This window comes from Mustela nigripes, chromosome 13 (assembly GCF_022355385.1).
Source record: "Mustela nigripes isolate SB6536 chromosome 13, MUSNIG.SB6536, whole genome shotgun sequence".
Lineage (NCBI taxonomy): Eukaryota > Metazoa > Chordata > Mammalia > Carnivora > Mustelidae > Mustela > Mustela nigripes.
Window position 1 is genome coordinate 43385761 of NC_081569.1, and position 25364 is coordinate 43411124.

General features: G+C 37.0%; 1 protein-coding gene across 1 annotated transcript in view; it reads right to left on the reverse strand.

Moving 5' to 3' along the window:
• The window catches only part of HERC1 (HECT and RLD domain containing E3 ubiquitin protein ligase family member 1), a 187286-nt gene that overhangs the window by 44393 nt on the left and 117529 nt on the right, over window positions 1-25364 (reverse strand). The window contains exons 34-44 of the mRNA XM_059372224.1: window positions 24333-24509; window positions 19749-19988; window positions 19301-19384; window positions 16870-17390; window positions 14259-15034; window positions 12353-12551; window positions 10097-10257; window positions 4033-4149; window positions 3367-3598; window positions 1907-2031; window positions 593-813 (exon numbers count right to left, since the gene is read on the reverse strand). Of these exons, the coding sequence (XP_059228207.1) occupies window positions 593-813; window positions 1907-2031; window positions 3367-3598; window positions 4033-4149; window positions 10097-10257; window positions 12353-12551; window positions 14259-15034; window positions 16870-17390; window positions 19301-19384; window positions 19749-19988; window positions 24333-24509 (2853 nt within the window). The remainder of the gene's footprint in view (window positions 1-592; window positions 814-1906; window positions 2032-3366; window positions 3599-4032; window positions 4150-10096; window positions 10258-12352; window positions 12552-14258; window positions 15035-16869; window positions 17391-19300; window positions 19385-19748; window positions 19989-24332; window positions 24510-25364) is intronic.

Here is a 25364-nt window from a genome sequence, read left to right on the forward strand (position 1 = left end):
TGAATTTCTAAGAAGTCATTTGGATTCATTTATCTTATTAATATAGTAGATGCTCTTTTCTGTAGGACTTAGACCTGTGAAGTTTTCAGTCTCCCTGCTACAAACAATGAAAACATACAAACCCAGCATGTACCCTGGCCCTGGATGTAGTTACAAGACCTAGGTGGCACTGGTTGTTAGAATGAGGCATTACAGTGATTAAATGGAATCTATGAAGGAGAAGAGCATGCATTCAGATAGCAAGGTGAGCATAGCAGCCATGTTCTATACCCAGCAGAGCTGACTAGGACCTGATGCCTATTTTGTAATCTATCTTTGATATTATAAATCAAATATTACCATTATATAACTCTATTCATCTAGTCTGGGGAGAGAAGCAATAAAATCGCACAGAGAAAGCAAGAAAGAATTTTTCTTATTAGTTTGTAGGTATCAAAGTAACATTAAGCATTAGAGCCCCAAACTTTATGATGAGATGAAAGACTGAAATTTTCAGAGTGTAACAACTTTAGGCAAGGCTATTGTTAGTAAGCTACATGAACAGGAGGGCAGGAAAATAAGTCAGAGCAGCCCCCGCTGCAATCACACACACCCAGGTAGGCCAATCCAGTACCTCTGGGATCCACATTCCCAGAATATCATTGTCACTGGTCAGGTCTTGTCCAAACATAGCTTCCATCGCTTCATCATCAAGATCAATTTCCAATTCCTCATCTAAATTAAAGTCATACAGCGCCCCTGGGTCTTGCTGCAAAGATATTCCTTCTCTCCGACTTTGATTCCTGTGGGCCTGCACAGAGCGGTATAACCCCGCTCAGAACAAAACAAAAAAGGCATTTTATTTGCATGTATAAAGTAATTCTGAATACTTCGCCAGTTCTTAACTGCCATACATGCAGGTAAGAGCCTAGCTCAGTTAATTTACTGGATTCCAGACCATAAACATAAAATTTCACCTATCATATGTGTTTCTTCTCTGTAAAATGGGGTAACAACACTCCTAACTCATAGGGCTGTTAATAGGTTTAAACAAAACAATCCATGTAAAATATTTCATATAATGTAAATAAGAAAAACACTCAATAAATATGGGCTGTTGTTCTTTTAGGGTTATTTTTTAAAAAATCAGTCCCTTTCCTATATATTAACTAAACATCCCATATTTTCTAGCTCAGCCTCAACTTCTCTGTTACCATAGATTATTGAAAAACTATTTATGTTTTAATAGCTCAAAGATGCTATTTTAAAAAATCACATATCCTAGCTTTTAGTTGGAAAAATATGTTCCCTTATAAATTACACTTCACATGTCTAGAGCATAATCCTGGAAGTATCTGGCCATAATATGTACATCTTTTATATGAATTTCTAAGAAGTCATTTGGATTCATTTATCTTATTAATATAGTAGATGCTCTTTTCTGTAGGAAAGTAAAGTAACAATGGAATTTATTTTTGCTTATCTAGGACCTTACCTAGTAGTTTAGCCCTAAGGCCGAGAGCACATAAGAAAACCCAGTACCTACTTTGGCACAGTGCTCTTTTCAGTTCCTTCTCACTTAATTTAATGTTAAATTTTAAACATGCATCTTTACTTCTTAAAGTATAAATAGCTTGATGGCAGAGAGCACATTTATAAAAAAAAAAAATCTCAGGATCTACAAGTAACCAGTATAGACTTTTGCATCCAGAGGAAGCTTAAAAATAAATCTATGAATGTATGCTGTGATTTCAATGCAAAATTATGTAAGTAGATAGTAAAATGCAAATAGCTACTCTCTTAATGTGGAGAAACTGAGTACTTAGTATCAGTAGTTTACATCTTCTTTAATGTTGCTTTCACGGGGACTTTAAAATATAAACTGTATGACTTTTACTAACAGAAGGATGTGAAACATATTAATTACCTGCTCTTGCCAGCAATGTGCGTGCTGCTAAATCAAACTTGTGCCTTCTTGTTACTGCTGAGCGACCCCTAGCTGGTGGTCCACTTCCAGAAGCTGCATTCTCTGTATGGTCCAGATTATCAGGGCTACAAGTGCAAATTAGAAAGCAGCATAAATTTTTCAGAACCACCATAAATGGAAGACATAGGCACAAGCTCTCTTGTGGTATTGCATTTCCTTCCAAACAGTACCAAAAATAAAATGTATTTACAATTAAACTGAAATATATCTTGTCCTTGGTAAAGCTCCTAAATTATAAATATGTCATATTGCCCTAGGTAAACAGTAATTTTAGCTGTTTTTTTTTACTTTTATTTATTTTTTAAGTAGGCTTTATGCCCAACATGAAACTTGAACTGATGACCCCAACATCATGCTCCACTGATTTAGCCAGCCAAGTACCCCTATCTAATTTTGAATTATGCCAACAAGGAAATGATGCTTAATGCATGTTCAAATCCAAATGAGATCAATGGTCTTAACTAAATTCTAAATGATTAAATAGTTAAAATCTGAAATGATTGAGAATCCTTGCCTATGAGAAACGTGTTTCAAAATAAGTTACGAAAATATCCACTGAGCTTGTAAGAAAAAATCTGCATATTAAAAAAGATATAAGCCTTGTTAACCAAATGACTTCATGAGCTACAAAGAAAAATGAAGACAGAGTCATAAGAAGTACTAAAGTGGGCAGATTTTAGGAAAAACTACAGAGTATTTTATTACATCTCATCTCAGGCTATGCATTATCACAGAATTCTTTTTATAATTAAAAAATTGGTGTACTGTACTAGATATTAAAAACTAAAGAAGAGATAAAGATAAAATCTATATTAAGAAAAAATTTAAAAGTCCACTTCTATATGCATTAAGTTCAAATATGAATATTCTACATCACTTATAGGAGATAAAATTATTTTATCTGAATGCTTATTTTGTTCCTGAAAAAAATTGTTTTAATTTTCAGTTTCCTCTTTTCAGCTTAATTCTATATAAAAATTATTTCCTCTTTTCCATGAAAACATCTGTTCAAGTCAAAACTTGTGATGTCATTTTTATCCTTCACAGAAACATAAACTTGTAACTGAAATGTCCACCTTATTTCACTAGTTAGCAACTTTACACACCATTAGAAGCACCTACGAGGGGCACCCGGGTGGCTCAGTGGGTTAAGCCTCTGCCTTCAGCTCAGGTCATGATCTCGGGGTCCCGGGATTGAGCCTCACGTTGGGCTCTCCACTCTGCGGGGAGCCTACTTCTCCCACTCTCTGCCTGTCTGCCTGACTTGTGGTCTCTCTCTCTGTCAAATAAATAAATAAAACCTTAAAAAAAAAAAAAGCACCTATGAAGGGAAATAAACGGAGCACTTGGAAGTATCACTTAAACCTCATAAAACAGAAATAAAGAAATTGGAATTTCACCTTTCACTAAAGCCTTCTTCCATTTCAGCAGCATCAGCTGATGGGATGTCTCCTGGTGACTGCAAATAACAGGGGTCATTTGACTTCCCACCACTGCCTAGGACTGCTGCTCCATGCCTTGAGTCTGCTGTGCAGCCTGACTGGGGTTCTTCCTCATCCTCATGTCCAGGGTGCTCTATCATCCACATGGCAAGGACAGTAATGTTTTGGGCATCAGCCTCTCCTCGAGCACCTGAAAAGGTGAAAAAGAAAAGTATGATACTGGGGCGCCTGAGTGGCTCAGTCATTAAGCATCTGCCTTCAGCTCAGGTCATGATCCCAGGGTCCTAGGATTGAGCCCCACATCAGGCTCTCTGCTCAGTGCTCAGTGGGAAGCCTGTTTCTCCCTCTCCTTCTCCCCTGGCATGGGTTTCCTCTCTTGCGGTCTCTCTGTCAAATACATAAATAAAATCCTTAAAAGAAAAAAAAAAAAGGAAAAGAATAATACTAATTTGGGGCAACATAATTAGTTATTCATGGTATCAATTCAACAGTGTCTTCTATGATGCCACTGTAACTAAATCAGCTGTTAAAAAGCTTTATGGTCTCTTAAAAAATATATCACCCTCAATAAGACCAGGCTTCTCATATCTACATATATGGATATGTAAACATAACATATCCTACCTGTGGCTTCCATGGCTTTGGCAATCTGCCGGAGAGAGAACCCCATTTCCAGCAAGGGTACTGCAATTGCTGGAGGAGGAGGAGAAGTTGAAAGTCTACTGCTGGGGTCTGACAAGGCTAAGACAAAAGAAAGAGAAATAAAAGCCTGTATCACTACATACCATGAGTAAAAAGTAATAAGTCCCCAATTTCTTAATACTGTACAAATTTAATGAATTTTTTTTCTATGAAGAATTCATGGGGCACCTGGGTGGCTCAGCCCATTAAGCGTTCAATTCTTGATTTCTGTTCAGGTCATGATTAACCTGTGAAAGTTATAGTTAATATGACTAAGTTACAGCTTTTTAAGGTTTTTCATAAAGCTAGCACAAAATAAAGCTGCTAAAAAATTTTAAATGTTTTCTTATTTTGAAATAGTTTCTTTCTTACAAAAATTTTAAACTTAACAGAAATTTGCAAACATAGTACAAAAGAATTCTCTTATCCCTGACCCACTGGAGAGTAAGTAGCAGACATGATGCTCCAACTCCCCTGAATACTCTAACATATCAACTCCTACAAAAAAGGCCACTGTTCTGCATAACACACCATCAGAGTAAGAAAATTAACAATGTTAACATCTAACCGAGACCCCACTCTAGTTTCTCCTGAAGTCCTGATAGTGTTCTCTGCAGCAAAGGAGCCAATCCAGGATAATCCTTCCATTTAGTTTTCATATCTCTTCCATCTCTTTCAATTACTTTGATACTTTGAAGATTACAGAAAGTCGCTCAATTTGGGTTTACTGATGTCTCACGATTAGATTCAGGTTGTGGGGGAGCCTGGGTGGGTCAGTGGCTTAAGCCGCTGCCTTCAGCTCGGGTCATGATCTCACGGTCCTGGGATCGAGCCCTGCATCGGGCTCTCTGCTCAGCGGGGAGCCTGCTTCCCCCCCTCTCTCTGCCTGCCTTCTGCCTACTTGTGATCTCTCTCTGTTTATCAAATAAATAAATAAATAAATAAATAAATAAAAATCTTTAGATTCAGGTTGTTTTTTGCAGAAGAACCAAAAAACTGATGTCGCCTTCTACGCATTGCATTCTATCAAATGATACAAGATTTCCATTTGTTCCGTTACTGGAGATGCTGATTTTGGTTGCTTGAGTTAAGCTGGTATCTGCCAGGTTTCTCCACCATAAAAGTACTCCTATTTTTTCCCCCTTTGTAATAAATATTTATTGGGAAGAACTATGAGAAAATGTAAAGATCCCATTCCTTATCAAAGTTAGATTCACTAGCACCCATTATTGTTTATTGGCTGAATTATTTATTATTATTATGATGGTTGACGAAGGAGGATTTCCTAATTCTATCACTGCTTTCAGATTTATCAGTTTCCTTTCTCCATCACTATAGGGTTACAGACTCTCACTGTATTCATGGGTTATTATATGATACTATAATTATGATTTTTATTTTGATGCCACAAATGTCCCAGATTTGGCTAATGGAAGCCCCTTCAATCTGGTTTCTACATCCTTGAGGCATACACCCATCAATCTCTGAGCACTTTACCACTTTCTGGCATAAGCTATTCCAGGCTCATCTCATACTTAACCCTGAAATCAGCCATTTCTGCAAGAAGATCAGAGTTCCCTTTTAGTAAAGAATGGTATTTAGAATGTGTTTATTGCTACTAAAGCATCACTGCTCCTAGGCCCTCTCAGTGAACAGTGCTGATAGAAGCCCTCTGCACCCTGCATGGCCCTGTTCCCTAGTGCTCAGCTATGTGGACATTTCCTCTATGAGTCAGACTCCAATACCCCATACCAGGCCACTCCCACAGACAAGAAGTTTCCCTCCCTCCAGTCTGGCTGATACTCCCAATCTGGGCCACTATGCCACCCACCTCCCAATCCTGCTGGCATGAAAGCCTACATAGCTTGGCCCCACTTAATGTTTTTGAATGAAATTAGGAAGGAAAGAAGAAGGAAGGAGGGAGAATGACAACTTTAATTTTTGCTTAAAAAATGTCACTACTGCTAGAGTGGTAACAAGCCTGATGCATCTGACAGACTTCTACTTCTAGCCATCATGGAGTAAGAGAGACTGGATTTACCTATGACAACTAAAAGAAGAAATGGAAATGTATCAATCAGGGTGTGTAGGACAGTGATCCCTGAGAGAAGGAAATCAAATTAGGCAAGGTGTACAACTTGCCTTAGCCTATTTCCTGGAAAGAATTTCCAAGCTGCAGTTCAGGGAGGGCAAATTCAATCTAAAGTCAACGGTCTCTCTGAATTAAGGAGACAAGAGTAAAGGATTCAGGTTGCTAGTGTTCACAGGGTAGAATACCAGAATAGAGAGAGCTGTATGGAAAGAAGAGAGCTGCACTGAAAGTGAACTCCAAAAATGTGCAAAGGGTCTTTCTTTCCTTCAAGTCTTCAGCTGATGCTAGTGCAGCAGCTATCCAGAGCTGAGGGAAGAATCTCCAAGAAACAGCAGGCAGAACAATCCTTGGGGGTTGGTTAAACAGGGTTGGGAAGAATCTGTGTTACAATAAGCCAGAGAGAAAAAACCTCTGTGATACATGACGCACTGGATAGAATACGAAGAAAGGCACTGGTTCAGTAATGGGGAAAAATTCAGCCAAGCTACCTCCTAACAAAAATTAAAAGAAAGCCTTGAGAGGATCAAAATATTTCTAAGTAATTTAACTGTATCTTATAACAAAACTAAAGTATCTTTAAATAAATATAAACTATCCAGTACCCAATAAAGTAAAATTCACAATGTCTAATAATCAATAAAAAAAAATCACCAAACATAAAAAAAAAACAAGAAAATACAATTCAAAATAAGTTAAAAAATTAGTTAATAGAAACAGACCTAGAAATTAGATTAATGATAAGTAGACAAGGATATTAAAACGGGTATAAAATTGATGCTCCATATTTGTGGACTCCATATTTGAAAATTCATCTACTCATTAAAGTTAATTTATAACTCTAAAATCAATACTCATGGTGCTTTTTTACAATCATTTATATGCACTCAGCGACAAAAAAACCTTTCAGGCTCCTGACACATTTGTTCCCAGCTGAGACAGAACAGGTGATGCTCTACATTCTTCTTTTAGTTCTGAGACTATAAATAAGTCTAATCTTCACAGTCTATTTAGTGTCACATGTTTTGCATTTTTGTGCCTTTTCTTGGTGATTTTACTGTTTAAAATGGCCCCCAGGCATAGTGGTGAAATGCTGTCCAATGTTTTTAAGCACAAGAAGGCTGTAATATGTCTTATGGAGAAAATGTAAGTGTCAGATAAATTTCATTCAGGCACGAGCTATGGTGTTCTTGGGTCATGAGTTCAATGCTAATGAATCAACAATATATATTAAATAGAATGCCTTTAAATATAAACACACATAAAACAAAGTTATATATTGATCAGCTGACAAAATGTGACCAGAAGTTCATAGAAACCTAGCCCAGTATTTCCCTTAGGAGCAATAATAGTTCAGTGTTCACAAACTTTTTAAACATAACTATTCTAACAATGAAAACTGTTATTCCATGTACTTGATAAGGCAGCGAAAAGATTAAGCAACTTCTAGTTATGAAAATCACAATGTCTGAATGGAAAAATATGCTGGATGGGATTATGAGCAAACTAAACACTACAAAAGAAAAGATTAATGACCAGAAGACACAACAACAAAAACTATAAAAAATGGAAACATATAGAAAAAAGACATTTAAAAAAACCCAAAGCATTAGTGATCTGTGGGACAACTTCAAATGGTGTTGTATACACATAACCATAGATACTGAAATGGAGGAATGCAACAGGAAAAAATCTGAAAAAATAATGGATTAAAAATTTCCAAGTTTTATGACAACTATAAATCTATAGATCCAAGAAACTCAACAAACCCAGAACATAAGAAAATTGAAGAAAGCTGTAGCAGGGCAGGTCATGATCAAACTGCTTAAGCCTAGTGATAAAACAGAAAAATCTCAACAGCACACAGAGAAAAAGGCATATTATACAAGATCAGAACAATAGAAAATTTATCGTTGGAAATAATGCAAGCCAGAAGATGGTAGAGGATCTTAAAGTGCTGAAAGAAAAAAAACTGCCAATCTAGAATTCTATACCCAATGAAAATATCTTTCAAAAATGACTTTGAAATAAACTCTTTCAGATATATTCAGATACATAAGAGCCAAAAGAATTCATCACTAGCAGACCATTACAAGAAATGTTAAAGGGAAAGCAGAAGGAAATGATATCACTGGAAATCTGGATCTACATAAAGGAATAAAGTATCTCAGAGCTGGTAACTATGTGGGTAAATATAAAATACACACTTTAGTTTTCAAATCTCTTTTGTTTACAGCAAAAATAATAACAATGTAGGGATGCCTGGATAGCTCAGCTGGTTAAGTGCCCAATTCTAGATTTCAGCTCAAGTCATGATTTCAGGGTCATGAGATCTAGCCCTACATCAGACTGTGCTCAGTGGGGAATCTTTCTTGAGAGTCTCTCTCCCCCTCTCCTTCTCTTCCCACTAACCCAAATAAATAAATAGATCTTTAAAAAATAGTAACAATGTATTACAGGGCATTATAACATATATATAAGTTAAATGAATAAGAAAAGTTCAAAGGGGGAAATAAATAAGATAAAATAAAATAAATAAAATAAAATGTACCATTGTTACATTTTTTAATATACATGAAGTGGTATAACATTACTTAAAGATAGCCTATGATAATTAAAGATATATAATACATACCTCAAGGTAATCTCTAAAAATACAAAGCATAGCTAATAAGCCAACAAAGGAGATGAAATAATAAAAAATACTGATTTAATCCAAAGAAGGTAGAAACAGAGGAAAAAAAGAACAAAGAAAAGGTGACATGAACAGAAAGATGATAAATTTAAACACAACCATACAATTAACACATTCAATGTAAATGGTCTAAACACATAAATTAAAAGGCAGAGAATATCAGGTTGGATTAAAAAAGCAAGAACCCTTCCACCCCAAAAAAGCAAGGCCCAACAATAAGCTGCCTTTAAGAAACCATTTAACATTAAAAAAAAAGGTAAGATATAGGAGAAGAGATATGATCCTAATTTAAAAAAGGAAAAAGAAGGAGGAGGAGGCTATATTTACACTAGAAAAAGTAGATTTAAGGGCAAAGGATATTACCAGGGCAAAGATAGTCATTTCATAATGATAAAGAGGTCAATTCAGTAAGAAGACCTAAGAATCCTAGATATTTATGGACCTAAAGAGAATTTTAAAATACATGAAACAAAAAATAATAAATGAAAGAGGAAATAAACAAATCCGCAATTACAGTCAGAGATTTCAACTCTACTCTATCAATAACTGATAGAATAAGTAGACTTAAACATAACAATCAACTACCTTGACGTAACCAACAATTTACAGAACACTCCATTCAACAATAGCATAATACACGTTTTTTCCAAGAGCACACTGAATATTTATCAAAACAGACCATATTCTGGGCCACAACGCAAGTCTTAACAAATTTAACAGAATTCAAATTATATAAGACATGTTCTCTGATAACAATGACATTAAATTAGAAATCAGTGAGAGAGAGACATTTGGAAAATTCCTAAATATTTGTAAACAAAATAACATACTTCCAAATGATCCAATTTCTCAAAAAAGATATCCATGGTAAATAGATAGTACTTTAACTGAATGAAAATGAAAACACATCATCTCAATGTGTGTGAGTTGAAGCAAAAGCAATGCTCAAGGGAAATTCACAGCACTAAAAATGCCTATGTTAGAAAATAAGAAGGGTCTGATATGACTTATGTAGAGTACACCATTTCTCTCCCAAGTAGACATAATTTAATCTACAGCTTCAAAATAAAAAAGACAGTTCAGCTTGATAGGACAGATTGCCCCCTTAATTAAAATCACTGTTCTACCTTCAATGAGAAAAAAACACAATGCCCAAGTTTTTAAGTCCCAATATCAGGAATGCCAAGAGGTTTGAGTATCAAAGTGCATGACAGCACACACACCTGTGCGGTTAGCTGGCCTTGCTGACTGGGAATCAGGAGAAGTTAAGCTTTGCCTCCTTCCTACTTCGTCAGAAGGAGAAGTTGGTAACGATGATATTGGAGGAGTCTGTGCACGACGTGTGGGAAGTACAGTGGTAGTTGGGTAACTAGAGAACATTTGCCTTTAAGAAAACAACAAAGGTTAGCATAAAAATCCAATTAGAAATTAATATAATATATCACAGTCCTCTTACAGAAGAATATTCAACCTGGAAAACTATATAAGTTAGCTACAGTTTAATGGAGAGGGAAGAAAGACTCCCAACAATTTTAATTATCATTATCTAATAGGACACCTCTTACTATAAAAGTAATAATACCGTATTATTTGTTTAGCAAAACAAAGCAAGTGGGGGAAATTGAGCAGTTAGCAAAATAGATTTTAAAAAATCCCTGCCTTCATGCTTTCCTTCCACTATAATACCAAGATGACAGTGGTATTTTGGTAGACATACAGTAGTCAGAGAATAAAGACTTTTAAAAATAGCTAACTTACAGTTAGCTATCAAATATAAATTTATATAAATATAAAATATAAATTCAAATTTAAATTTATATAAAATATAATTTCATATTATAAATTTAAAATAAATAACTAGCTAGCCATGAAATCATTCAGATGAATAAAGTTAACAGTCAATAGTAAGTTATGGAAAGAAAAGGTAACTGTCCAGGCCCCCTTGCACAACTGAAAAACAGCATATGAACGGTATGCCAGCTGTTTAGAGGGGAAAGGCAGAAGAGAGACAGTCCCTGTCAGCCTGAGAAGGCAGACACTGGCTAAAGAATAAGTTTCAGCGAGATCCTCACCAGCTGTCTACTCTTAAGATTTGTCCAACAAAACTAATAACAACGTTTTAAGCATCAAAAAAGCATTGTCTAGTCAGTCAAATAACTGATACAATGATATTCATAGATGGGTCAGTTGCTCCCCGATTTTTCTAGTGTTAAATGATGGTTAGCCAAGCAAACGCAACTGCAGCTCCAATGCTGTCCCAGCCAACAGCAGGCAAACAAAGACTGAGAACAAAGGAGGAGTCACAAGGTCTGTCAATGTCTGTGAGAGCCAGGGAATGTTATTTTACCAGTGAATCCCACGCTTGCACAGCACAGCTTGGAAGACAACAAAGATTAAAAACCGTATTAAAATATCCTATTATTCCTCTCTTCCTTCTTTCTTGAACAGAAGTATCTCCTGGAACTGTTACTCTAGTGAGAGAGCTAACATGTGAGAGGACTGGGCAATGGTAACTGCCAGGATGAGTGTGCACGCCTAACAGCAGACCAGTAACTCTGTGTGGGAGCTGAAGATCACTGGGGACCCTTAACTCAAATACAAACTGTGTACCCCACCAGACCTACCAAAAGAGACTACAGGGAGATACAGCCAGAGCTTTAAAAAGCTTCCCAGGTGGCTCTTGCAAACACCAAAAATGAAGAAGCATTATGATTAACAGCCCCTCTCTCTTCTACTCTCTGAGATGTCAGTCTCACACTAGGAATAATGATAACCTGTCAATTAAGGGAAGAGGGTCAAAAAAGAAGAGAAAGATACTAACCATTCTACTGCCCTTTATTTCACTTAAGACCTAGTTAAGGGAACTCACAAAATAGGCCCTTCCTAATGATTTTCCCTAAAAATTTTTCATTTCATGTATATACCTGGCAAACTGAAGCAAACAGAAATTTAAACATTATTTGAAATTTACAAATCTACTAAAATAGGGTTGGCTAAAGTAATATTCTAAGACCTGCTCTTTCATTTGAATAGATTTGTTTGATCTTAAAAATAAAAGTATAATTAATAAATAGTTCTTAAAAGGGAAGTAACCTGAGAAAATTATTTCCACGGAAGTGAGCTCTATCTTGAGGCTCTAATATTCAATACAAGCATTTACTTTTAGAGGAAAAAAATATCCAAAAGCCTAGGTGAAAAAAAAAGATTATTATAAGGAGATACACTACTAGAGCATCTGATTATCAGCAGCACAAGTGATAGATCTGGGACCACCCCAAAACTAGCTGTCAGACTTTGGACAAGTTATTAAACTTCTGAGGGACATTCCCAACTTCAGCAAAATGGGTTTGACTCTTGGAACTCTTAGGTTCCTTCTAGCTCTAGAATGCTTTTATTTAGGCACGTTCTTTATAAGAGAATGATTGTGTGATCAGAATCACAGGCATCAATATGACAGATGTTAAAGTCAGCTTCCCTACCTGAGAAGACTAAGTGGCATCACTCCAGGGGATTCAGATGCAGGTACTGTCTCTGTGTCAGTGACTGGAGTGGTGGCAGTCGTGGTGTCCTCCAGTGAGCTGCTCATAAAGGAAGTTGTGCTCGAGGCTGATGGGCTAGTGGTAACTGGGGTCTGTGCCTGCTGGGCTTGGTCACTTTCTTCAGCTTGTTGATCAATCTCTGTAAACCAAAATAAATATTTAAAAAGTATTAAGGATTTGTTTCTTCACAAGTGACATGTGAATGGAAAACTTTAAGATTTAATTTGATAAGTTTCTAAATATATTTTGTAAGTACTATTTTCTATGAAATATATATATTTTTTAAAGAATTTATTTATTTGACAGAGAAAGATCACAAGTAGGTAGAGAGGCAGGCAGAGAGAGAGAGGAGGAAGCAGGCCTCTGCCGAGCAGAGAGCCCGATGTGAGACTCGATCCCAGGACCCCGAGATCATGACCTGAGCCGAAGGCAGTGGCTTAACCCACTGAGCCATCCAGGCGCCCCATGAAATATGTTTTTAATATTCTTGCATATATACATATATACATCCTTGTATACACTACTGTACCCATCGTTATGAACAAATAATAAGGTAATAAGCAATTACTCACTTTTTAGAGAAGTTTCTCTTAAAAACAAAAAACAGTCTCACTTTTGCTATAAGATTTGACTAGAGCTTCTCTAATGATATCTAATCACTAAAACTGTGTTTCCTTAGCACTCTGATTTTGATGCCTATCTTTAGTCTTCAAACATGCAAAGATGAAGACATATAAATACATATAATACATGTAAATATAATACAAATCTAGACAGAAACCTCATGCTCTAAACAGGAGCTTAAAAAATTAGTTAAAACATCTAAGAGCTTACAAAGTATAATTTTTTTTTTCTTATCTGAAAGGGAGCTTACAAGTAAACCTAATATCAAGATAGCAGTGGGGCACCTGGGTGGCTCAGTCATTTAAGTGCCTAACTCTTGATTTAGGCTCAGGGTTATGATCTTGGGGTCATGAGATCAAGCCTTGCCACTCGCTCTGTGCTCAGCAGGGAGTCTGCTTCCCCTCTCCTTCTGCCTTCTGGCTCCCCCTCCACTTGTTCTTTCTCTCTCTAAAATAAGGTCTTAAAAAAAAAAAAAGAAAAGAAGATAGCAGTTGCCACAAAGATAACTAATTCTATTAGGGTTGCCAAATGGCCACATACCTTCATAATCATGATCTTAATATGCCTATTCATATACAACATGTGCTTTTCTCTGCCTATTTACTGTCTAAGCAATGAAAGGAAGAAAAGGAGTAAGGGAAAAGGGAAGGAAGGAGGAAGAGGAAGGGAAGAAAGAAAAAAAGAACTTAAGTTTCATGAAGGCAAGGGACTTTGGTGCTGGCTCCCCAGAACCAAGAAAAGTACCTGGCACATATAGACAGACACTCAATAAACATTTACTGAATATATCTAATTTTTATCTCAGAATTCATATTCTCCCCAAAGGTGAAGATGAAAGATGAAATAAGGGGTTTTTTCCCTACAATACAGAATCTATAAAAGTAGTACCTCAAAATGTTTCTGGGAAAGTTATCAGAATAGTATATATTTCAAATCAGATCAATAAATATTTGTGTACCTTTTGTGGCTTAAGTTTTACAAAATGTAATAATCATAATTAAATTCTGTGATTGTGTAGGTTTAAGATAGAAAATTACAAGTAGACAGATAATCATTAATATAAAGGATACAAAAAAAGAACTGTTTACCTTGCAAAAGAAAAACAATGTGAAAACTGCTTTGGCCAAAAAGTTTTTTATAAATCACTGATGGAATGTATCATATCTGACATTGTAAACAATTTCAACAACACAAAAGGGAAAAAAAAAACCAGACAACATACCTTGTTTAATTTTGCCCCCAAACTGGTCTTCCAAGAGCCCATGGACCACTAATTTATAGATCATGGCTTGAGCTCGCTCCAGATCAGCTAATCCCAACGCTCTCTTGATGGGCGACCGCATGACTGCTCGCTTCACCATGTGTCGCATCAAGAACTGCAAGGCTGCGCGCATCTCCACATCTTCATGAACAACTGGAGAGCTTGCACAGTCTGAGTTATGACCATTTTCAGCCAGAACTTTTGGTATCAGCAACAGCTCAGCATATTTACTACAGCCAAGAAGAGCACTAAGTGATTTCATAGCACCGAGGTAGAGATAGGACAGCTGGACTGCTCGGATTTCTGACTGGGCTATGTCATGGTTTTTGGATATGTGTTCGTGATTTTTCCTTTTTCCTTCTGTTATCTGATGTTGGGGCTCCACATTTGGCAGTGTTGGATCTAAAGAAAATGAAGCTATTTCGTTGTCTGATTTGGAGGCTGTGGTACCGTGACTTTTGACATCATCAGATGTTAAGCCGGCTCGCATATCTAAAGCAGATTCACTCTCGGTTTTCTGCTCAACATCCCCTTTCTCCTCAGACTCATGTCGGTGTTTCTTTTCATGTCGCTTGGTGCTCTGTTTGCCCGTGTCTTCATGAATACCAGTCAGATATGTGAGGTCCAGCAACACAGAAGCCGTCAGGCCTCGGAATCGCGCCACATCAAAAGGCAGTGGTTCACAGGGTTCCAGATTATACAATGGAGTATCACTAGGCGACCAAAAAGTTGGGAAGCTTTAATAAAGATCAGAATGACACAGGAAGAAGCAAGTGAGGGATAGACAGGAGGAAGGTACAGGAAATAATGTAAACAAAATAAGATGCATCATGTACACAGTACAAAGAATAATTTACACAAACTAGAAAAATCATTACAGAGAAAAAAAATGAGTCTTTCATGGAAAAATAGGGAGATGTGATGATAAATGCCAAAGCAATGAGATGTGCATGTATTTTCAAATCATAATATTCAGTATACTATAATGTAGAAATTAGCAGAATTTCTAAAAAGAGTCAAACAGTAAATATTTTAGACCTTGCAGGCCACACAGTCTTCAAGGCAACTTTTCAGCCCTGCCATCAGGGTGTGAAAGCAGCCAATGAATACCTAAATGAATGGGTGTGGCTGTGTAACATTATTTACAAAAACAAGAGGTGGGCCAGATGTAGTTTGCCTATTCCTGATACAAGCTATTTGAAAAGTCTATATACAGATTTTGCCTATTATGTAATGCCTATAGTCTATTCACGAGGTTCTAAGACTTTGTTTTCATTTTTTAAATTACCTTGTAGTCTTCAATTAAAGCTCCCAATTTGTAGCTTAAGCAAAAATATGATCACGTATTTCCTGATACTTGCCAAGAATTTACTGAAGTTTAAAAAAATGGTACAAATACACAAAATGTAAGAACTCGGGCAAATACCTAACATCTGGTGGCATAAATTTGTCATATTAACCTAAATCTTGCTTCTAGCTTAACCATCTTAATCTTATTTTCCCTTTTCCTCATTTCCTTATTTGCTTTATTTATTTTGCTTTACTGTATTTGCACTTTCTTAAGACATAATAAATTCTTTCTGAAACAAGGTGAAGAATAAAAGAAAAGGTAGATAATCATGTAACATTGTAAAGTTTTCACTGATTTCTTACCTTGGTAGAGTAGGCGAATATAAGTATAGGGTGAAACTGTGTATAAACCTTATGTATGTGTTAGTTTTCAGCTGAGAGAATCTACAGCTATTGTTAGATTCTAAAAAAGTACTCCCTGCAACTAATACTTGAGAACCACTGTTTTAGATATTGTCCCATGTCATATTAAAACTATAGAACAATCACTTTAGGTAGTATAATGAATAGTCACATATTATTATTAATAAATCATTATTTTCAAATGATGCAATTATGTAGAATTCATTAGATAAGTGAGTCCCCTTATTAATGAAGAAACTTGACATATTTCTTTTGAAAAATGAAGTTTCTACTTCACACAAATCCTATGTGATTGCAAACACATCTAAATGCTTTTAAGTATACAGTGCGTCAAATAAATGGAATTTCCCTATCTACCCAAAATATTGTACCCTGAGGGGACAGGAATATGTGCTTTTAAAAAAAAAAAAGCAAGCGTACTTAATATCACAGCTAATCCAAACTTAATTTTAGTCACTCAAATGTTCCTGCCTACATTCAAAGCCCACCTACACAAAATATAATTGACATATCTGCTGGCTGGCTTTTTTTCTATCCCAGTGTGTAATGGAAATGATCAAAATGCAAGCAGCCAAATGAAAAATAGAAAGACAGATCCCAGTTAAACCTAAATTAGTGAGCTTACCATTTCTTTACAAAACAAAACCCATGTATCTTATAAACCACTAATATTCCAGGTAACATGGGTTTGAGATATATTCTTTTATGAAATCACAGTACTCATACCCAGCTTTGTGAAAAAAAATATTTGAATAATTGGCAGCTCACCTAAAATACATAGTTACTCACTGTCCATAGGCAATGGCCCATTTCACCATTAAATACTTGTTTGCTAAAAGTGTAACTCAACAGATCATACCTGATGGTAATTTCTGCTTCATCCCATTGGACCTTGGCAGACGTGCTGCCCTCTTTGACCACTCCCAGCAGCGTGGCATGGCGCCCAGTTTGCTTGTGAACACACCGACCTCCAACTCTAAGACCAGCATCAACTCCTCCTATCACTGCCAGCACAGGCCACACCTCTATGCAAAGGGTCCTCAGCTGCGGCTCTGAGAGGTCAGCAAGGCCATGTCTATTATGTTTACCTTTCTCTTCCTCTTTGCTCTCCTTCTCCTCTCTCATTTCATTTTCCTCTCGGCTTTGCACCGAGCGGCTTTTCTTTAGCTTCTGACCTGACTCTTTAATACATATCTTAATTTTATGCAGCCTTTCCATCATTTTTTTGTTAATGCAGTAAGTCCAACGGTCTGTTCGGTGAAGGATACGGATAAGCTGAATAGTGGCCTCCGCCAGCACTGCTGCTACTGGACTACAAATAGGGTCTCCTGGAAGTAAGTCTCGTGGTGTGCCACGCATTTGCATATCACAAATTTTCACCTAGAAGGAAAAATACCAGCAAATGTTTGATATTAATAGTTCTCCTAAACTATAAGTCACTATAAATTCTAGCACACGCAATCCCATTTGAACTCACGTTTGGTCTAATACATGTTTATTATACCACTGGCCGCTGATACGGAGTGAGCAAATATTAGAAATTTATTAAGTTAGCATGGTTCTCTCAAACAAGATACTCTGTCATTTAAACTTCCTCCTATAGCCTATATCAGAGCTATCGTGGCCACCCAGAATATGGGTTTAGACCAAGCTCTATGAGACTGATTCCATTTACTGCCCCCCGCCATAAAAGCCTATTCACTCTCAGCCTTAAGGCAAGTCCTGAGCCCATCTTATACTGCTCAATGGGCATGAAGATAAAAGAATAAGTCTAGATAATTGGGATATTTCCAATCTACACATTTCAAATAAGACCCTGTGGTTGAAAAAAGAGCAAGACTCTGGTTCAAATCTTAACTCTGCATAATCTTGGGAAATTATTTAATCTCACTAAACCTCAGCTCTTTCATCTGAAAAAAAATCGCAATATCTGTCTTTTATGATTATTTTAAAGATTAAATGAGACTATGTACATAAAGTGCTTATTACTACAGTGCCAGGTACACAGGTAAAGTGTTCAAAAAGATGTTAATTACCATTAATACTGTTTTTACCAGAGACTGTGAAACTTATCAGAAAAGGCTTCTGGGCAGAACAAATTGATTGATATATAGTCCAAGGCTGAATTAACTCCTTTAAGGTTCAGAGATGTTGGGGAGCAACAGGCCATCACTTTGAGTAGAACATGGCAGAGCCTACTCTGGGCTGCGAGAATGTCACTGGAGAAAGGGACGACTGCAGCTACTGGGTTGTCTATTCATTTCATCTCCAGTTTTGTTTATTACTTGCTCAAGAGGCAGTTTCCCTTTCTCACGAATGGCTAGCTTAAAATTATACCATCTTGGCAACTGTTTTTTTCTTGGCAATTTTTTTTTAAAGACTTTATCTATTTATTGGACAGACAGAGATCACAAGTAGGCAGAGAGGCAGGCAGAGAGAGAGGGAGGGGGAAACAGGGTCCCTGCTGAGCAGAGAGCCCGATGCAGGGCTCGATTCCAGGACACTGAGATCATGACCTGAGCAGAAGGAGCTTTAACCCACTGAGCCACTCAGGTCCCCTTTCTTGGCAATTCTTAAAACATATTTAAAACCATACAATAAAAGGTGACTTTGGTCATGGTTAGGACTGATCAAGTCCAGCACTTTCATTATAGAAATATGACAGTGTGAAAACTTTCTACTACAAAATAACTAGAAATTCTGGAGATGAGAGCTAGGCTATACTACATCCTCAAATGAAAGGACAGTAGAAAACAAATCCACCCATCAGCACATTTCTCTGTGGGAGACCACAGAGAAATCAGTCTCTGCCTGGGTGTTAGAAGAGGAGAACAAAAAAGTTTTTAGTGAGAGGGTATCTCTTTAATACTGTCCTCCTGAAGGTTTAGGGTTCAAATTTACACCATCTATAAGGTATAAGGACCCCCTCAGCTGAATGAACCTCAGGTTCCCCATCACAACTAGAACTCCTATTATTCAGCTAATGGTATCTGATTACATTCAAGATGATTTCTAGATCTCCTATATGCACAACTACCAGTGAACCATATTATGCCTAAACTGTTTCCTGCCAGATATCCAACAGTGCCTTAATGAAAAATAAAGGTACTTTCTAAAAGTAACCTATCTTTCCAGGAAAGCAAATTACCTGAGCAGGTAATTTGTAGAAATAGCAGGTAGCAGAAACAGCTTATTCTATTTATAAACTCTATCAGATCCTAACAATTACTAATAAAAAAAAAAAACAAATATTATTTACACTTAAGTATAAAGGTATGAGATTTTATTACCTTTTCCCCTGGGTTGCTACTATAGAACATTACACATGGGTACAACTCTGCTGCATCCACATCTTCAAAAGCTAATTTGGGTTCCTATAGAGTAGCAGAAATGATAAAAAGAAATAAGAATTTTTTTTTTAATGTACAACATCCAATCACATTAAGATTCAAAGCTTTTATGAGACACAACACAATTTATAAGAACAAATCTCAAATAACACTGCTAACCAAGAAAATCCCACAAGTAACAAAATGATCCTGATTTGTTCATCTGCTTCAAAAATCTTAACTAGAATTTTATCATCTTTCTGTTGTTTGGTGAAAGAACCAAAAGGTAATAGAGTAAAAGCAGAGAAGAGTGGGTAATTTATAACCTGGGTAACCAGCACTTAAATAACTGAGTTGAGTATAAATAAAAACAAGAAAACATATATAGCTTGTGAATGAGTTTCAGTACCTCTCCATTTTTCCCAAAGGAAATGGTCCTGGCTTCCATGTCCAGCACACAAGTAATGAAATCTCCTTGAGTAAAGCTGGATAATGTCAGAGTCTGTTCTCCATTGTGATAAAGGTTACCACTGTAGGCCCGGTAGAGCCACATATCCGAGGTAGTACGGTGGTTAAAGTCATGTACTGGCCAGCGAGAAACTCCAACACATGTGCCTTCATTACCTCTGTTTTCCTTCACAATGTAAAACTAAAATAAAATGAAAGTGGTAATGATCACTAATATCAAAAAAACCTGTTTATATACTGTTAACTGCATGAACCAATACTAGGGAATATGCTCATAAACAACACTGATGCATTTATGGGAATATGGTAAATTTATTTCCAGCCTAAGTGAAAATAACATACAAATCAAAGTTTCATCATTTTATAACAATTTAGGCAGAAATTAAATTTTTACCTGTAGAACATTTAGAGTAACCTTTGAGTACTTATTTAAATAATTTTAGCTTATATTTCAATTATGAAGCTGTAGAGGTATGTCCAGTCCAGAAAATCATTAATGGAAAGCTTCAGTTCTTTACATTCAAATTTTCTAACTACTCTTTTATGCATATTTCCGTGCAGAGAAGAGTTAATATAGCAGGCCTGAAAGTGCCCCCTCCTTTTTTTCTTTGGACAGGGAGAGTAGGGTGGGGAGGGGCAGAGGGAAAGGTAGAGAAAGTTAGAGAAAGAATCTTAAGCAGGCTCCACACCCAGTATGGAACCCAACATGGGGCTTGATCTCACAACCCTATGATCATGACCTGAGCCAAAATCAAGAATCAGATGCTTAACCAACTGAGCTACCCAGGTGCCCCGAGGCTCCTACGTTTAAAAAGTCCTGCTTGTAACACTGGCTCTTGGATAGTCTCTGGGAATTCAACTGGTAAATAGTTTCCTACACTGATACAAAACTTTCCCTAAGTGATAAAGGTAGCTCATCAGGCATACAGTGTTTGAACAATGTGGTTTATGCTGAATCCTTGCTTTCCTCCTGGCAGTCTGGAATTTTGATACATGCGAGGCATAGCACACATTCATGATGAGCCCCCGGTAAAAATCTCAGGTGTGAAGTCTCTAATGGGCTTCCCTAACACACTCCACACATGCTGCTGTTCTTTGTTGCCAGGAAAGAGCATATTCCATGTGAGCCCTCATGGGACGGAGAGAACATAAAAAGCATGCACATGGATTCCTCCAGATTCCACCTTTGTCTTTTCCTCTTTTATCCAGCTTTGAGTCCTTAGTGGATGGTTACAGTAAATCTTAGTCGTAAGTACAACTATATGCTGAGTCCTAGGAGTTCTTTCACCAAATCTTTGAATATAGGGGTGATTTTGGGGACTCTTGACACAGTGGTGGCCAACAAGAAGAGTCATTAGAACTTACTCATTAAAATACAGTTATAGCAATATTTGGAGAAAAGAGAGAGAGAGGGAGAGAAGTAGGAAAAAACAAAACTCGGGAGTCTGGTGGCTATGGAGTTACATGTGTTATGAAACAGCAGGTGAATTACTGTCTGGAGATAAAATTACCTACAGAACTCAAAAAAGAGATCCAACTATAAAAGAGTTAGCTCACTGGCTCCCGTGACTCCTTTTGGCCTTGTTAAAGTGAGGGGGAAAAAAAAAAAAAAAAAGGCAGTCAGGGTAAAATTTGTGATGTTCTCTCTTATGGGAGGGAAAATAATGGGCCCCTGTAAATGGGCTTTGGATAGGCCAAAGAATAAAAATTAATTTGTAATGCTGGCAAGGATGCGGAGAAAGGGGAACCCTCCTACACTGTTGGTGGGAATGCAAGCTGGTGCAGCCACTCTGGAAAACAGCATGGAGGTTCCTCAAAATGTTGAAAATAGAACTGCCCTATGACCCAGCAATTGCACTACTGGGTATTTACCCTAAAGATACAAACGTGGTGATCCAAAGGGGCACGTGTACCCGAATGTTTATAGCAGCAATGTCCACAATAGCCAAACTATGGAAAGAACCTAGATGTCCATCAACAGATGAATGGATCAAGAAGATGTGGTATATATACACAATGGAATACTATGCAGCCATCAAAAGAAATGAAATCTTGCCATTTGCAACAACATGGATGGAACTAGAGCGTATCATGCTTAGCGAAATAAGTCAAGCAGAGAAAGACAACTATCATATGATCTCCTTGATATGAGGAAGTGGTGATGCAACATGGGGGCTTAAGTGGGTAGAAGAAGAATCAATGAAACAAGATGGAATTGGGAGGGACACAAACCATAAGTGACTCTTAATCTCACAAAACAAACTGAGGGTTGCTGGGGGGAGGGGGTTGGGAGAAGAGGGTGGGATTATGGACATTGGGGAGGGTATGTGCTTTGGTGAGTGCTGTGAAGTGTGTAAAGCTGGTGATTCACAGACCTGTACCCCTGGGGATAAAAATATATGTTTATAAAAAATAAAAAAATAAAAATTAAAAAAATTTAAAAAAATTAATTTGTAATTGTTTCTCCTCTGAGTGGGAGGGCAAAGAGTTCAGAAATAAAATAAGTTTCCATAACTGATGATTTTTGATATGATTTTTGCTTAATGGAGCCTCAGAAAAAAGGGAGACAACATATGAAGAGTGATTAGATAATCTCCAGAGATTCACAGATATATTTTCAGAGTTTTAAAAAGTAGTTTTCAATTGCCATTGAGTTCATCAGTAAAATATGATGTCTGACTCTCAGAGGCTAATGCTTTTCTAACCTAAAGTGCATATTTCTGACTGGCTAAATTTGGACTTGAAGACTGACTAGGCCAAGAAGAGCCTTTTAGAAAAGCCTTGCTTGTTACCTGGACTTGAAACACAGCAGTTTGGTCTGACAATTTCTAGGCTTCAATGCTGCCAAAAAAAACTTGTTAGCTTTTTAGAATTCCAAATTTACAGATTTTTATTGCCTGGACCTGACTCTAAGCTGAAATGCAATACTGTCTGCCATGGGCTATTTCAACCCAACATGAGCTGTCCTCAATTCAAAAGCAGGAACTGGCCCAAAGAACAAAACTCAAATTCTGGGACTGTCACAGATTTAGGACTCCTCTGTGGGGCCACAAACTCTGAAAACATCATAGATTCTGGCTGGACTGTCTGGGTCACTTGCAGATGCCTTTAGGAAACGGCTTGTTCTTTGATGGAACCATCAAAATTTGAGCTGACTAGCTCTGTATTTCTGACACAGAAACTGATTTCACTACTCTAACTTGTGATTCCTGCTGAAAGCTGTAGTTGGAGGAAGACATACCACAGGGAGTACGACTTTGCCATCCACTCTTAATCGACTGGACCTTCGCCCTCTTCTTGGGGACATCACACTGGTGTTGGCTTATGTTCAGCTTTTTGGATTACTTGCAGTTTGCAGTAACAGACTGATAGTTTGACTCTATCATCTCATCTTTCTTTTGATATACACATGTTAGTAAAGCCTTTTATTAAAAGAAGTTCTTCCAGGAAGAGACTGATCTTTTCTAGGCTCCTCACTAGATAAATGATTAAGATAGAATTGAGGTTTTTAAACCTTTAGAAAAATTTTAGATTCTCAAAGGGAAAGGAGGTGTTTATGCTAAATGATATTGTTGTATAAAACAGTCTACGCACAATGAGCAACCCTTATCAGTTAGGGAAATTTTCTATTGGTGAAGGAAACTATTTACCAGTCTAGTTCCAAATTTCAGCCAGAGACCAACATTGCAAGCAGGCCTTTCTAAGGTACTGGCCCAAAGAACAAAACTCAAATTCTGGGACTGTTGCAGATTTAGGACTCCTCTGTGGGACCACAAACTCTGAAAACATCACAGATTCTGGCTGGACTGTCTGAGTCACTTGTGGATGCCCCTAGGAAAGGGCTTGTTCTTTGATGGAACCATCGAAATTGGAGCTAACTGGCTATAACTGCTGTATTAATTCCTTTTTGGCACAGTCCATCCCCTTGGCTCTTGGCCATAATCTCTTTACAGTAAAATTGTACAACAATATCTTTTAGTATAAACACCTCCTTTCCCTCTGGGAATCTAAAATTTGTGTGTATCAGGCAGAGGGTATGTGACCAGGACCCATATAAAAATCTTGGGCACTGAGTCTCTCATGGGCTTTCCTAAGCAGAAACATCACACAGACTACTATATTTTCATGGCTGAGTATGATCTCTGTGACCTCCTCATAAAAGGGATTATCATAATTTCTTCTGTTCAGTTAGAAAATTTTTGAAATAACTTGAGAAGAATTTATAGGAGAGTTACAAAAATAACTGAGTTCTTGTATACGTTCATTCAGTTCCATTTATGTTAACATCTTACATAATGATAAAACATTTACTACAGTGTATTTTTTTTTTTTAAATAGGCTCCACGCCCAACAGGGGGCTTGAACTCATGACCCTGAGAGCAAGAGTCAAATGCTTTACTGACTGAGACAACCAAGTGCCCCTACATATGATTTTTTAAAAGTTTTTGATACATTATTTTATAAGAACCTGGGGAAAAAAGGACCAAAAGACAAAATGTTAAAAACTACTTAGAATTCTCCATACCTTCCACTGATAGCATCCAGAAGTTACTCCAGTTGATGCCAATCCATACCCTTTACCTCCACTGCCGTGAGTTAAAATCTGTCCATTCTCCACTAGGCAACACTGAACTTTCTCTGGGTCAAATGAAACTTCTTGTATAGGAAGATTCTCATCTTCTTCCTCCAACTCTCCCTGCTTCTACCAAAAAGGAACCTTGGTCAGTACTTTGGAATAATCCAGATCTCAGTTAATACACATTCAAAGACTCCTTAGTTTGAGTCCACAGATATTTATTAATGTACCAGGTACTGTGCAGGCAATGGGAACATAATGATAAATACAGCATGGTCTCTGCATAAAGCTTACAGTCCAATTAGGGGCCAGAGAAATAAATAATACCACTTTTGTGAGAGAATAACAGAAGTTACATGACCAGTATAGCAGAAACATAAAGGTGTAAGTGTCTAAACATGCACAGGAAGGATAAGGAAAGTATTCAAAAGAGGATGACTTCTGAGCTGAGTTATAAATAATAAGAAGGCATTCAGCAGCTGATCAAAGAAAAGAAAGGCATTTAGGGCAGTATGTACAGCATTGTGCCAAGGCATGGAGGTACAACAGAGTTCAGTGATTTATAGTAATTGCAAGCAGAGGGAATGTATGGAGGATGAGACTGGCAGAAAAGGAGGATAGAAAGAGAAAAAGGAACAAAATCACGGAAGGCCCTGAATGCCATTTAAAGTTTGAACATAGACAATAGGGAATGCTTACACAAATTTATATAGAGGACCTCTAATCAGATCAGTGTTTTATAAACATTGTTTTACCAGGGGTATACGGGATAAAGGCTGAGAGATCAACTGGATGATTACTGCAAGAGTTCAGGTAAAAAACAGTGAGGACTTCAATTTATTATTCGTTCATGAGTATTTATTAAGCATCTACTATGTACCAGACACTCTACCAGGTCCTAAATGTTCAACAGTATATGAGATATATAACGTCTCTGCTCTCACAGAACTTTTTCTTTTTTAAGAATTTTATTTATTTATT